General features: G+C 42.4%; 1 protein-coding gene across 1 annotated transcript; it reads left to right on the top strand.

Annotated features, from left to right (window-relative positions):
- The first annotated feature begins 15,583 nt into the window (after positions 1-15,583).
- Positions 15,584-15,946, top strand: LOC117899134 (V-type proton ATPase subunit e 2). Its single transcript, XM_034808933.1, has one exon. The coding sequence runs from the start codon at positions 15,660-15,662 to the stop codon at positions 15,924-15,926; it is 267 nt and encodes an 88-aa protein (XP_034664824.1). The 5' UTR covers positions 15,584-15,659; the 3' UTR covers positions 15,927-15,946.
- Positions 15,947-15,949: the final 3 nt, after the last annotated feature.

Genomic DNA, 15,949 nt, shown 5'->3' on the forward strand with positions numbered 1-15,949 from the left:
AAAATATGAGCACACATGAGAGTCCACGTTAGATTTCTTTAGCATTGTCTTGATGGTAAATCCTTACCGTTTTGTAGGTCACAATTATCTCCACGTAATCTGAAATTTGTATTGGGAATGATTTTCAGTATTTCTCTTTGAGTTGCCAGCGGAGTTTCCTCATGTTTCTTGTAGCACTTTAGTTAAACAGAACAGTTATCACTTGGCACTTTTCAGTGGAATTCAATTGTCAATTGTCAATTGCATCATTGAACCATTGATGGGCGACACGGCGGACTTGCAACAATTTTCTTATTCCAAGCGTGGTTTTGATTTCCGATCGCAAATCGTATTAATTACAGCGATTGAGAGAGAGGGAGAGAGATTATCCCTAGTCGGAGTGGAGTCTAGTGCTTTATGGCTGACACTCCGCGCTTTTAATTTCGACTTTATGCGGCGATGATGACGACGACAATGACGACTCGCGGTACTAAAACTCCATTGTAAAGTGGTAAATACTCGGGCGGCGCACCGTAAAAAACGCCAAGCGCCAAAACCAGAACAACAGGCATTAAAGACGCATACACACACACAAGCACATACACACACACACACACACACACACACACACACACCAGTACAGTGCAGTGCAGTGTGCGAGTATGGGGCTGGCTCCCTGGTTTATCCCTGTGTGTGTGTGTGTTGGAGAAATCACCACTGGAAATCACCACTGTGCTCTCTTCAGCAGCGAGTCCAATCTCTGGGCTGTCGGCTCTTTCGCTCTCAGTGAAACTCTCGAATTTGGCCGAGGCCTGGCTTTCTCTCTCAATCAACTTGCAAGGATGGGGAAAGGAGTATCCACACACCGAATGTGGGATATACCTGACATACGTACATATGTACATACATGAACGTATCCACTCTCTGAATCAGGCCTATGATGCTACGGAACCTGTACATTTTATTGAACTTCTCTACCCTATTACAAATAGTTTGAATGTGGTTTACCTTTTGCTGTGAAGTGCTCCATTATAGCCAACCTTTGTCAGTCTTCGAGTCTACGATTCTTGATTAGAGACCCACTTTAAATAGGTTGGAATAAGTATGGTGGAATTTCGTTCACTTAAATTATAAATATATAGGGAAAACTGTCATCATGGGACATTTTTTAATTCCGCGATTCATTTAAGCTCCCTTTTAGATGGCAAATTACGATCCAATAATTCAGGATTCGATTCAGTGAGCTTGAAAATACATATTTAGCAATTTGCCGAAATTGCCGTTCGTCGAGGACAAACAGTTTGATATTTTTGGCGAGGAAATAAACCTCCCCAAAGGACGGTATCGGGCCAGAGCTGAAAGCGGAGGCAGAGTAGGGCAGTCAGCCATCTTGGGCGGACATTTTCCATTTGTTTTGTGTGTCGCATTGGCCAGGGGCGGGTGGACTGCCAGCGGAGAGCGGGAGAGCTACTGTTCCGTGTCCTCGCGCACAAAAGGCGACTGCTAATCGGCCTGGCCTGGGCTGGGCTGGGCTGGGCGAGGCGAAACATTTAGGAAATTGTAGCCGGCATATTCGCATTCCATTTTCGTGGCGTTTTCTTGATGGTGCCAGGCGAAGGCAAACATTTTACGACTTATAAATTATCGTTGTTTTTCTTTTAGTTGCGCTGCCGTTCGCAGGACACCCAGAAGGGCTAGGGTGCGACGATGGCCACAGTCTGGCCTCTGCGTTGTGTCCGGGGCCTTGGGCATCGGCCATCGGCCATTGGGCTCTACTGATTGTGGAGTTTTGGGACATTAAGACACTGACAGCAGCAATTTATGGCCTCTGCAGTTGCTGGCACAGGCGGCCACAGGGCCTGGACTTTGGCTTGGGCTTGGCTCTCATTCTCCGCGCTAGACATTCGTAATTATTTATGTAGACGCTCATAGACAGGCAGTCTCATACGATTGGGCTTGGTCCTGCCATTCGAACTAGCAGTCAAATAGCCAATCTTACTAATGGAAAATATATTCAGTATCAATACAATCGTCAAGAACTGAATCAATATTCGCATCACTGAAGACAACAACTAATTTCAACCCCCTAACGAGTCTCTGGAATCCAGTTGCAATCCTTTGGCAATGTGAGAATTAGCTCGGAAAACGTTTTAAATCCATGTAACACCCTTTTTCGATTCACATTGGATTCAAGACTTCATCCCAACTTCCACTTCATGTAAGATGCAACTGAATGAAGCGACACTCAAGGACATACCATCATAATTCACATCTTCTACGACCAGCTCTGGTTTCCATCCATCAGACCATTAAATTTGGTATGCAAATCACATTTTTTAGATGCTGTTTTTTTTGGTAAGCGCGCTATAAAATTGCAAAAGGTTTTATTATAATTTGTTTTTCCCCGCCTGAGACAAGTTCTAAAATTCGAGCAATGCATTTGACATCAGCTGGCCGGAGCCATTTTAATGTTGCCGAAAAATGTAATTTCCGCTGTCGTCGTCTTTGCCACTGCCATAAAAGTGATGCACAACTTCATCGGCTCCATCAGCCTCATCAGCATTAAAATCGCGATGGCGGAAGGGAAGGGAAGGTTGCGCTGGCAACAAAGACGCGAACGAGAGGTACTGACGGAGGCAATGTCCTGGCAATTCGAGCGGAAGCGGCGGCACGAGAGTGTCCTACGCGGGATAAAATCCACTCCATCATTGCGCATACGCCTTGTGGCTCTGAGTCCAGGGAAACATGGTGGCCGTGCACTAGTCCTTCCCTGCAGCAGGTTAAAGCAGCAACTACACGTCGACAACGACCGTTCTAAGAGCACTGCAGAGTTTTATTATTTTGTTTAATTGGCTATAACAGTTTTTTACAATCGAACGTCAGAAGTAGTCGCCTCTACCACTACCGCTGCCTCTTGCCACTGCCACTGACTCTGACTCTGACTCTGACTGGGACTAGAGCTGCTTCGCTGCCGCCCCTCCATTATACACTCACTTGAAGCAGCTTAATGTGGTTGTAGGTTGTAGGTCTAGGGCGTGTACTTTTATGGAGTCCGCTGGTATTGTAGCCAAATTGTTGTTGCCCATTCGCGCAGGGAAAAATATTATTGACTATCCCAGCTAATTGAGACATAAACTTAATTTGATGGCTGATTTCATGCAAACGACATTTAAGAATCAATGCAACGTGTTGTGTGAATCGAACCTGCCCCAGAAATCGCGTGAGCACCCGGCAGAACATGAATTTACATAACAAAGCCCAAACAGACAGGCAGACAGGAGTAAGTGATACACACAAATGAGCATTCACACACATTTATTAGCACGATCTGTTGGGCCATAAAGTACAATCAATCATATTTTGACTGTTTCATTGGCATTGTCGTTCCTGATTCAGGGCTGGCTAGGAGTGAGACATACAAATGTAGATCTGGAATATGCATATTTACATTTCTCAGCCATCAAAGACTAATTAATCGAATGTTTATGGAAAGCTTAAAACATTGCATTTGCTTGGTGTGCATTTTGTTCGTTGGTATTGACTGCAACAGGCTTTCTGTTCAGCAGTGCACTTGCCCTGGAATGGGAGAGTGCGACCTGCTGTGAAAACGTTGAAACGGGTTCGCCACAGCCCCAGCCAAAGCCTCCCGGGGAGGGGTTTGGACAAGCACCGCACCGCAGGGTAAGACACGAAGGCTTAGGCGGAGAAGAGAATGAGTTGGCTGATGATAAGTCAAGATACTCTTACACAAAAGGAGGCTATAATTTATGTAAATGAGAGGTACAGGGCCCGCAGCAGCATGACCACGGCCATCCGTTCGTGGGCTCCAAAACGACAAAATGGTGGACCCGCCTGGTGCCTGATGCCTGGTGTCTGGTGGCTGGAACCCGTGGACCTTGAGTGTGGATGGGCGCGGCAGTCGATGTATTGCTGGGCTGCCGCTGCCTTGGCTGGACCAGCCCGCGTCTTGCGTTCAATTACAAACTCATAAATTCTCCTTTCCATTTGACACATGACATCCCATAAAACTTGTTAAAAAGTACGGCCACAAAGGCAAAACCTCTCGTTCTGGGTCTGAGCCCCGGATGGGAATGGGAATGGGAATGGATTCGATTTGATTGGAATGGGGATTGGTGCGGAGCGAGGAGGGGGATACACACACATGAACAGTGGAAGAGCATGAAACACACACAAAACACTGCATCCAAAATGGTAAATTCTGCTTCACAATCTCAACGACTCGGTGGCCGTAAAAAGGAGGTTGGTTCCCTCTTTATTCTTTTTACGGACGCCGAATGATATCAGATTTCTTTTCATTTCTGTGCACCATACTGCCTTTCGTTTTGGATGTGTGGATGTGGATTTGGGCATGCATGCCTTGGGTTGAACTCGTTCCCGTTTGAGCTGTGCCGAGCAAAGCCGAGACGAGCCAAGTCGAGTCGAGTCGAGACGAGACGAAAGCAAATGGCGGTGGCATTAAGCGACTGGCATTTTATGGACTACGGGCCGAGTAGCCTACAACGCGAAGCTCATTATATAAATCTCATTGATCCGCCATCAAAAGATACACTTTAAAAGCCTGGCCTGGCCATGAGAGTGCACCAAATACAGACTCTCGCGCGTTGCTGTGCAGCAGCGCATTTTATGGACTCGAGGCCTGTAGCAATTGTTTTCATTTCTAAGAATGCAGACAGTCATTAGTAAAAATTATACGGGATGCGCGATAGCAGCTGATTGGTCAAGTGACGAATAAGGAGATTTATTTGGATCGAACAACTTGAATGAAAGTTTGCATGGAAAGAACACCCAGCAAAGCCCACATCCAGCTATCTGGGCACAAAAACAACAAAAACTAACAGCTCAGGGTGAGTGAAATCCACTTTGTGACAGCAATTCGCATAAGCTTCTCAAACATTTGATGCCATAAAAACGAAATTGACATTTTCGTAAAGTCCGTCGCTTGCAATAAATTTACTCCTTACTGGAATTTCCTTTTATTTCTACGAATTGCTGTGCTGTGTGGCAGACAAAAGCGCTCCCAACATTGTAAGGGAACATTGCTGCAGGCGAACTCCGGCTCTGGGGTGGGGACATGGTCGCTTTTAAGCTGAACGAACCTGAATTGCCAGCCGCCTGGCCAGCATTCTCCATCTTTTACGAGTTCACGTACTTACGGGTCGAGCTCTGATAGCAGATCCTGGCCGGACTGTGCTGCACCTCCCAGACGATTAGGATTTACGAGGACGCTCCAAATCCGTTTAAATTTCGCAATTAAAGCTGAAGCCGACCCAGTCACTTATGAACCGTGGCGCACCGCCGACGGAACATCTTTCGATTGCTCCGAGGCGAAATGGTGCTGAACTTGTGGCCCGGACCCGAACGGCAGTTCAACCGACGATCGCGGAGAACACGTGTTGGTCACCGCAGAGCTCAAAGGCTCACTGATTTGCATCATTTTGAGGACTCATCAACATCTGCACGGCCCGGGCCAGAATCGCTCTCGCTGACCTTGAAGCAAACACACAGCTCGGTGGTCTACATAGGGGACCCAGGCCCAGATAACAGAGCCCACGTCCAGGCCTCAACTCTTTTCATCGAATGAATTGAAATGGTTCTAGAAACCAGACCTTAATTGTATGTAAATGTAAGTGCATTTGGTTCAAGGACACAACTGCTTCCCTGAGGCCCTGGCACCCTTTCTTGCGTAATGTTACGCTCCATTTGATTTTCGTGATGAATGACGCCTGGGCCGTTCTTCACCAAGGTCACAACTAAATGTGTTGCAGTACGTGAACTCTGAAGTAAAAAAATAATGAACCTATTTACGGAGATATATTTTGCCAGATTTTATATAAAGTTCAGGGCGGCTGGGATAGCCGACGCTTCAAACTTTTCAAGTAAATAAATATCTGCTGGGAATTTAACGCTTATGAAATTTGTGCCTTTATCTTAAAAAAAATATGCAAGCGGCAAATACTCCAAATTATGATTTTTTTTACTTTTACTTCAATAAAATAGGAATGAAAGGATGGAGTCCGCTTGTTCATCTAGCAGAAAAAAAGATGATTTTCAAAAATGTTCAAACCTGTGTCTTTCATATAAGGAAAAGGGCTCCCAAACACATTGCAGGGATCGTATTTGGATCCCTCTATATATTCCTATTATCTGGAATATTTATTTATAAGGTTTTAAGTTTATAAGGAAAACTTTCAGCTGTTGTTAAAAAGAAAAGTGTACAGAAAACTCTAAAAACTCTAAAAGAGTGATAATGACATGGACTGTATCCTTTTTGAATATATTTACATATACATATGTACATATGTATGTATGTTTGCATATGTATGCATATACGTACGTACATACATATGTACATATGCATGCATTTAAGTATGTAAATATGTTTGTACTATATATGCACATCATATATTTGGGGACGGGTCCGGAAGTACTCGCACAATGATGAAATGCCGAGGTCCATTTTTTTTAAATGCAATTACATTTGACGTGTTTAAGTTTATTTATACAAGCTCGTTTTTGGTATGTATGTACATACATACAGTTGTGTTCAATGAAATAGTAGTGCCGCGCCACACAATTTTCACAACTATTTTTGAGACCCTTCCAGTCTTTCGAATTGAACAAGTAATACCTTTTTGGAAAGCCTGAAAAGTACACATTAGAACCCAGAAAGAATCCTGGAACATTTGCATTCCATCATCTTGTTTTACATGACTTTAGAAAAATACCCATGAAAACTGCTGTTCAATAAAATAGTAGTGCTGGGTGCAAGTATTAAAAAAAAATTAAAAAACAAATTAAATCATTTCAAAAAAGTTACCATCAATAAGCTTAGTTTATATATTGAATATTTTGATGAAAGAAATGTTTGAATATAGCGGTACTTTTGTTTTTGCAGCGTAGAAGTAATCAATGAACGGTCCAATATGGGAGACTTTAGAATTCGACTAAAAACTAAAATCAGGAGGTATAATGAAATTCAAAACGAATTTGAATGTGCTTTTACTGTTATATTAAATAGTTTAAACTAAAAGAAGCACCCTGAAAAATGATTTTTTATGCGAAAAAATTGTCTTTTAGTAGAAGGTCAAAGATGGTTGAAGGCAAGATAAAGGTCTTCAATATCCTCAAAAGTTATGAAAACAATTTTATATCGCTCTGAAAGTGTTTTGATAGTTAATAAACGACTGATTACACATTATTTAGTTGCAAGAGGTCCCCGGAAGCTACGCGTTTGAGAATAAAAGCACATGGGTACACGACTCATGTTTTGAAAAATGAGGACATGAGGCATGTGGACTGGGCCGTGTCACAGTCCGAAAAATACTTTTGACAGATGAGTGTAAAGTTGTTTTATATGGTAAGAAAGACTCAAAAGAATATGTTTGGTGTTCACAGATATCTGATAACTGCCCAAATTCTTGAAAAAAACAACATTGGGCATGTTGGGTTGACCCTTATGGGGTTCAGCCAATATAAACTCTTACTTCCTAGCCTTATACAGACGTATTTCATAAAGTGGTGTGTGCCAACATACTTTTTAATACAATATAGTAATATTACTATTGAAAAATGCCTATCAAAAGAATCTGTCATCAAGATAATGATCTGAAACACGCAAGAAAGCTCGCTAGGAATGGAATTTTATCCGAAGAGGTCGACACTTTTCCATGTCTTGCTCAGTCTCTAGACCAAAATCCCAACGAAATCTTATTGTAAAATGTGAAATGTGTTATTACTATTACAAATCCGTCAACCAGAGCACAGTTTTGCCAAGGTGTTTAAGAATTATAGTCTCAGATCTTATTTAAGCTTGGGCAGTACCTTATTTACACATGACAGGTGGGCGTAAGGCCATAGTGAAAACAAACTTGATTAAAAACTACATATTAAACCTCAAGAAACATATAGAACATGAAACATATGCACTAATTCCAGTTTCGTTGTTTTTTTAAATTTTCTAAAAAAACACTACTATTTTATTGAACACCATTTTGTATAGGTATTTTTCTTAAGTCATGTAAAACAAGAAGATGGAATGCAAATGTTCCAGGATTCTTTCTGGGTTCTAATGTGTACTTTTCAGGCTTTCCAAAAAGGTATCACTTGTTCAATTCGAAAGACTGGAAGGGTCTCAAAAATAGTTGAGAAAATTGTGTGGCACGGCACTACTATTTCATTGAACACAACTGTATGTATATGTATATGTATGTATGTATAATGTACCTGATTGTTGCAAAGATTAAAAAAATAAATATGAAATCACTTGAGGTCGAAAATAACAAATTTTTAGGTACAATTTTACAAACTGTTTATGTGTGTAAATATATCGTGGCAATGTTTCTGGGCCTCTATGTTCTAGTTTCTACGTTTCAAAAACTATAAAACTCTACTCCACACTACCAAGTTCACAATAATTCAATGAAGTGCAAACCGTCACAATAAATGGACACATAAAATCAATAAATTGGCGGCCATCATGGATTTTGACCCCGCCCAGTTTGTATAAGTCCATGGACTCTTATACTGTCAGCTCACATAATGTCGACGAGCTTCTGTCAGACCATTTTCTGGTACCTCTGACAAAGGCTGAAGTGTATGAATCTTATTTAATGTGGCGCCAAAGAGCGGACACATCTTGTACCTCACAATGTATGTATGGATGTAGAAACCATGTAGAAGTGCAGTAGTGCTTTGTGTCAGCACTCAGAGCTGTCTTTGTAGCCTTTTACATGCATATCTATCATTTTTTACAATAACATTGCCTTATTCATTCATACATACATATGTACATAATGTATGTATGCTTAAAAAGTCTCGATTATGTTAGAGCCGAGTCAAATTTGCCATTATTTAAAATTAAGTCCCATACACTAAAAATAGTTGGGCAAACCACTAAAACTTAAAAGGAGAGGTGGTTTACTTTTAAATTTCAATTTTTACTCTCCAGCTCTGAATATTACAGATATTGTAAAATATGTACATATGTAAATACAGTGGCTCCCTCGCACGCTTTGTATGTATGCATATACATACATACATATGTTAATTTAAAAGAGGATTAGTACATCTTCATAGTATTCAAAATCGAAATCATAATCCAAAACTCATGCTTTCTAGTGATAACAGTTTAATCTAAAAACGAAAAACAAAAAATATTGTGAATTTCAAGGCATAGTCGGCCAAGGCAGAAGTACCAACCCCGTTTAAAATACCTGCATCAAACACTCTTATAGCGAGGATTTCAATTCCTAATGAAATTATGAAGGATTTTCCACAAAAGTTGGCTGCACACATTGCACACATGCAATATCAAAGCACAAAATAGTTATCACAAAGTTTTTACAAATTAGTTTATTTGTAAGTCCCAAATGTCTATCACACCTCACATCAGTCATCGTATGCAACACACAATTAAGTAGATTTTACATCTATTGACCTGCGAAAACTAGGCATTCATAGAGACCGACGACAAGTGTCTTTGTCTCCATTTTAAGTTTTAAATATTTTGGCTGTAGTTATTAGACAGAATCTTTGTTTTTGCCTGAAGCGTGCTGAAAATATAGCTCCTCTCCTACCAAAACGCTAGGCGTTTATGTAATGGGCGCATGTAGTTTATGTGTAACAGAGCAAGCTGTGAAATCGCTTCGGAAATTCGTTATCTGCGTTGGAAAAATTCCTATCTGCAAGGGGACTTAAACACGCATACGCAATTATATGTCACGCTGCTGTACTCCGCGCGCCATTACTTTTCACAGCAAGCCCCGCCCATCCTGGTGGAGAAGCAATGAAAATTCGTTGCGTATCTTTGTATGCGAGCGGCAACATTGTGGCGATACGAGTCACACGCACACACATGCAGGCAGATAAGGTGGTGGAACGCGCCGGTTGGTGGTTAAAAAAGACACCGTGTGTCGGCAGTCAACGGGGGTTGGGAATGAAAAATTAATTGATTCAAGCGGCGGCAATCCTTACAGCCGCCATTTCGTTTTCCGTTATGAGCTCCAGGCTCATGGTGTGCACTTTTATGGTCGTACGTGATCTCGTACTGTTCTCCCTGGCCCATCGGAAGCCGTGGGAACTTCTCAAATGCCATTTTACGCTAACCATAAACCGAAAATGGGGACCGGAAATCTTTTTTTTTTTTCCAGAGCGACGTGCCACAGAGATTGCTGCGAATAGTATCACGCAGACCCAGATGGTGCAATCAACTTAAAAAGAAATACTCGTAAAGCACTCCTATGATAACATTGTCTTACTTTATGGGGACACAGTTTCAGTTGCTTGGCAGGCTCTCAAGAACATATTCTTTGCAAATTCCATTCAACATATTTACATACATGTTTGTACATATGAACATGCATACATTCATCAGAGTCGTTACGATATTTTTCCTTCGTACATAGAGAAAAACTTCAAAATTCAAAATATACATGGACATACACCAAAATTTCCCCCTTTGCTGCCCTTTGTGCATAAATGCACAGCACTAAACATAGTCAGAATTAAAGTCTTTCGGATTTATAGCCCCACAATTATCCGACGGCCTTTTATGCCTGTAACTTGCTATAAATAAATCATATCAATAAAAATAAAGAAATTAAATCTATATTTAAAAAAAAAAGCATTTCCTCGATATAACTGAGAGAAAGGGAGAAAACAAGACTATGAGTTAAATAAATTATATTGGTCATTTTGTTCACCTTCTTTAATCTCTTTCCAATTACTGGATGGCTGAAGGCTAAGCTATCTGAGATTTCTGTGATCTAGGCGCTCATCCCGACAGATATGTGTATATGTAATGGCCAATATTGAATCGGATATTAATGTATTTGAAAAGTATAAATTATCGTACTAATTGAGGATTCTCAAGGTTTACAAATGCAAATACATTTCTATGTGATTCTGTTTAAAAATTTGTATATTAGTATATAGATTAATTGACAGAAAACTAACCTACAACATTGGCATACAATTTCATTAACTGTGTTGGGAAAACCTACTATTTTTCAATACTATTTAACTTCTATAAGAAAAGTGAGTCTTGAGAAAAGTTCTTCCACTAAGTCATTCAAACACATTAAACTACCCAAAAAAATACGAAAATAATCTGTTAATCTCCGCGAACCTGTTTATGTATATTTTTAACTATGTAACCAACGAATTTTTGTTTCAGAGGCTCTAATTCATTTTTTTTTAAATTAAGAATCAAATATGTATTTCCTAAACTATAACCACTTTAAAGAGACACCCATGGATAGATCATCGCTTCCGTATTTGGCCCGTGCGAATCGCTTGGTTTTTTGAATCTCGAAAGCGAATAGTTGCCCGAAATACCCAATTAGAGAGGTCGTCCAGAGGTGTATATTCATGGTACAATAATTCTGAAAACCCGCCTGATTTTGACCATTCTACCGCTTGCAATGCGTTCAAACGTTCTGTTCGACGTCAGAGAGCTGCCCATATGGTCCTCTTCAACAATTGTAAAATTAACTCTCGATTTACATAGCTCAATCCGGAGGTCGGTAACGGCTGTTAAACACATCCACACAAAACACTATCTTACAGATGCATACAGGTTTTATTTGAACGAGTATTCCTTTGACCTTTGCACACGGAATCACATAGAGTTAGCTTTAGCAGAGTACATATTTATGTGACACTATGATTTCCCGATCTGGTGATAGTATAAACATGCATACATAAACATATGTTATTCTGAATTCTTACCAAAGCAAGTTTCACACCTGAAGTAGGCTCCAAATACACATAGGGATATTTATAACAAAAGATTTATTACCGACACCCGACGCTAGAGCATGAGATTTTCACAAACACTCGGACACACACGGCAGGGTAAAGAGGCAGAGAACAGCAGCTGGGATTGTCGATAACAACCTGATAGCCGCAATTATTAATAAAAGCGAGATTGACTTCTGCCTGTCTGTCTCCCGTGCAAACATAGATCCGATTTGATGGCGTTATAATTGAAAGTACACTTTCTCAGTGACTGTGACTGAGGAGAGTCAAAGATTGGCGCGGAACGTATTGCACATTAAATGTTGTTAATGGAAGAATTGTCTGTACTTTGAGTGACTATTACGATTGTTATAGTTCCATAGTTGGCGTGGTGCCGACTGCCGTTGTTGTTGGTTTATGATTTTAACACTTTCGACAAAGCGCGCGACGGCGGCCTAGAATTAGAGCCAGTGGAGTTGGAGCTATGGTGCGGAACGTCATCGACTGAATGATGTGCGAGTTCTCCGCTGTCTGTGAATCGCTGTTAGTTTCCAGGAATCGCAGTCACAAGGGCCGCACTCTCGCGCTCTGCGACATGAGCAAACGGCCCAGCTAGCGACGACGCCGACGCCAAGAGTCACGTCACCAGAGCCCAGAGCCCAGAGCCCAGAGCTAGGGCGACAGCGTTGCCAATAGGACAGGAGCGGAGCAGTATCAGCAACAACGGCGACCGTGACGAACGGGGAGAGAGGCGAACCCTGAGCATGTGCGACAAAAGTCAGCGCACCAGGAAGATATAGCGCACAGTCTCGTCTTTGGTCTCGGGATCATAAATTGTTGTAGATAAACAAATAAATAAGCCGACGCGTCGTGGGGCAAGGGGCTGAGGCGTTGCAATGGACATACTGCCTGGAGATATATGACGGATATATATCTTTACATGTCTCACCCTCGCCCTCAACACACGCCCAGGCACCCACACCCTCAGGCCCTGACAAATTCGATATTCTTCGATTTCGGGTATCGAATACTCGTACATACATAAGTCTGTATGTTTGGTGCGTGCTTGGCTGTTGGGGTTGCAGAACCGTTCCAGATACACAAATACTTCTTCACGCGCAGTGACAGAAATCAACCACCGACCAATGCCGCCCCCACGGCAGACCCATCTGTATCTGTATCTGCGCAGTGCTCATTTGAGTCGAGATGGAACGGAGCCAGAGCCAAGTTGCAGTGCCAGTAACTGTCACTGCCCGCTCTTGCTCTCTCTCTCTAGCCTCCCTGCCTCCGTGACCGACAGCTACACGCAACGATTCGGGCTCGACCCCGCCTAAAATCAATCCCAATCGATGGATGAATTTTATTCTGCGCACACTCAGGGTCTTTGCAACTTTTGGGGTGGATGCACATATAAATGTTGGCCTTATTTACTGCTCCGTGTGATGTTCGCATCATTAAAAACATCGCAAATATTGCCCAGACAAGAGGGGACCTGCCGAACTCAGTTTTATCTCCAACGAAAACGAAAGTTCTCAATGTAAAGTGGAAAATGCACAAAGGGATCAAGCAGTTTGCATAGGAGTAACCCAAACATTCGACATACATATGTACTCAAAAGTCAAAAGCCTTTACCTTTCAGAGCCTTCAGGTGCCAGGGATGTGCAATTCACTTTGACGGCATTAAATATTAAGATATTAGGAGAGTAACAGTCCCTGAAACTGAAAGTTAGAGCCGTTTTCGGGAGTGCTTTAAACTAAATTCTCCGCTCAACCCATGGTATTATGCGGCGGTCCGGGTCAGTCAACTGATTATGGTTCCGTGGCTAAGACAACAAAGGCCGGGTGCCAGTGCTTGTGTTTGCTCCCAACACGTTTGACTCGACGGGGAATTCTACAAGCTGCACCGGACACAGCGCCATCACCACAGTCCAAAGAGAGGGACAGCTCCCCAGATATTTGCCTGTGAAATGTGTTGCAAGCTTTGTGCGGCAAGGCCCGCAAGGCACTTCACTTCCTTAGACAGTGCTAAGCCTGCTAAGTGACTGCACAAATAACGCGTGCTAGTGTCTTGCGGCACAGCCAAATTGTTCTTGTAAGGTGTAACGAAAACTATGTAGATGCGGCCACTGTGTCCAACCAAGCTGAGGCGAAACATACATACATACATATCTGCATACATACATAAGTACATACATAAGTATAAATGTGCGTGCAAGATATTCGTCTGTTGTTCATCTGATAACGAACTACACTACGGTGTTACTGGGTGGCAGTTACGGCATGATTGGTTTGACTTAAGCCATTTAAGATCTAAGATATACCTTCATATGTACAATCCACTTGCACTCAACTCTTTACTTCCCTCTATAATCTCCCAGAGAACCAAAGACATTCTCTTCATCGTCAAAGGGCACCGAGTCTCTATTAACTATCCTGTGAAACTGATGAGGTTCACCTCACTGAGAATGCTCTCATATATTAAATATATTAAATATTAAATATATGTATAACCGACCTTTTGTTATGCAGCCAAATGCAATTCATGAATGCTTTTCGTTTCTATGGTAACTCTTTAGTGCAGTGGTCCGCTTTTCAATAAATTCAAGTGTAAAAGCCCTAAAACATTTTAGCACTAATTAAAATAAATTTGTTTGCATGGTATCTGATGGATATACTACAGCTGATAGGGCTGACTAACTCCAGTTGACTAACTGTTGGCCATTTATGCTTCAAAGATGGGAAATCGCAATCCAATACTCACGAATGGGTTGAACAATAAAATAGTTCGAAATAGAACAGTCTTTGGTGTTACGTGATAACATTATGCACATCTTTGCTCAATCACGCCTCTAAAGGGCTGCGAGGAGTCCAAATATTTTGACGGCCTGTTGTCAAAGAAGTGTTGAGACAAACCGACACCGGAACAGATAGCGTCGTGGTGTCCCAGAATTGGGTCTGCGTCTTCTTAAGTGCCGACGGTGTTTAAAGGGGAAATCACACATTTTTGCTTGATTTGCATTTGCTTGCGACTCAGAAACCCTCTGGGCGTGATTTACGACCTGCAATCGATCCGACACTGGAAAGAGCAACAGAGTCTTCGTAGTTTCGTGGTCGAAGTTTTAAATTTCTGGTTGAGGTCGAGGTGTGAAGTTTCGATGTCCAGCAGCTAACTATAGCTTCTGTTTTCCAAAAGGTAAACGGATTTTGCATAGCCGTCGTTCCCCTTATGGTCGGATCTATAATGGAATTAAAGATGGCCTCTTTCAGGCACTCCACCACCGCGGAATAACCGCTGGCAGGGCGGCTTGGCACCGGACGTCTAGATACTTATTGTGAGAAAATGGAAAATTCGATGTCGCCATTAACATTTATTGCTACTTTGGGAAAACTCGATTACAGGCGCTGGGTGCCCATGCCCCTTGCCACATTGCATTGCCATTGCCGCCATTTTATGAGTCGCGCCTGAGCACTTATGGCATCATCAGGGCTCAGGCTCGGGCTCGGGCTCGGGCTCGGATAGGGGAGGAGGCGCAGAACAGCCACCCCATCAGCCCAGCAGCCACATGGCTGGAGAGCCATCAGCTCTCCTAAAACGGATTTTGCGCTTAGTCAGGATGCGTGCAGCAGTTTTATGGGTTGCTCCATTGATGCCAGCACTCGGAAAATGTATACAGTTTTCTTTTACTACCTTTGCGCTCCACTGCGCATGCAGCATCGCATCCGCTGGATGCCGCCATAAAATACCGAAACGCTCGCAATCATAAAAGTTTATGAGTGCAGGCACCACCCGAATTGGGATTGCACCAAGCAAGCTCAGAGGATAAGCCTGGGCCTGAGCAGAGAGTAGGCAGCCAGCTCCTGTCGTCGGGGCGATAGAGAAACTTGTCAGAAACTGGGAAGCATATCTGGGGAAAATCTTCGGAATGGATAAATATATTGTGCTAGCGGTCTTCACCGCTTTCTGGCTGCTCTTTGCCGTGGGCGGTTGGCTGGTGGCCATGCGATACGAGGACAAAGGAGTCATCCGATGCTGCGTTGTACTGACAGCTGCCTGCTGCTATCTCGTCTGGCTGGTCACTTTCCTAATGCAGCTGAATCCTTTGATGGGGCCACGGGCCGACCAAATGGTAATCTACGCCATCATGAGCTACTGGGAGAACTCCTTCATTCATTCGGAACCCGATCCTTAAAAATATATTTATTTATGAATCTT

The sequence above is a fragment of the Drosophila subobscura genome, chromosome O (genome assembly GCF_008121235.1).
Source record: "Drosophila subobscura isolate 14011-0131.10 chromosome O, UCBerk_Dsub_1.0, whole genome shotgun sequence".
Lineage (NCBI taxonomy): Eukaryota > Metazoa > Arthropoda > Insecta > Diptera > Drosophilidae > Drosophila > Drosophila subobscura.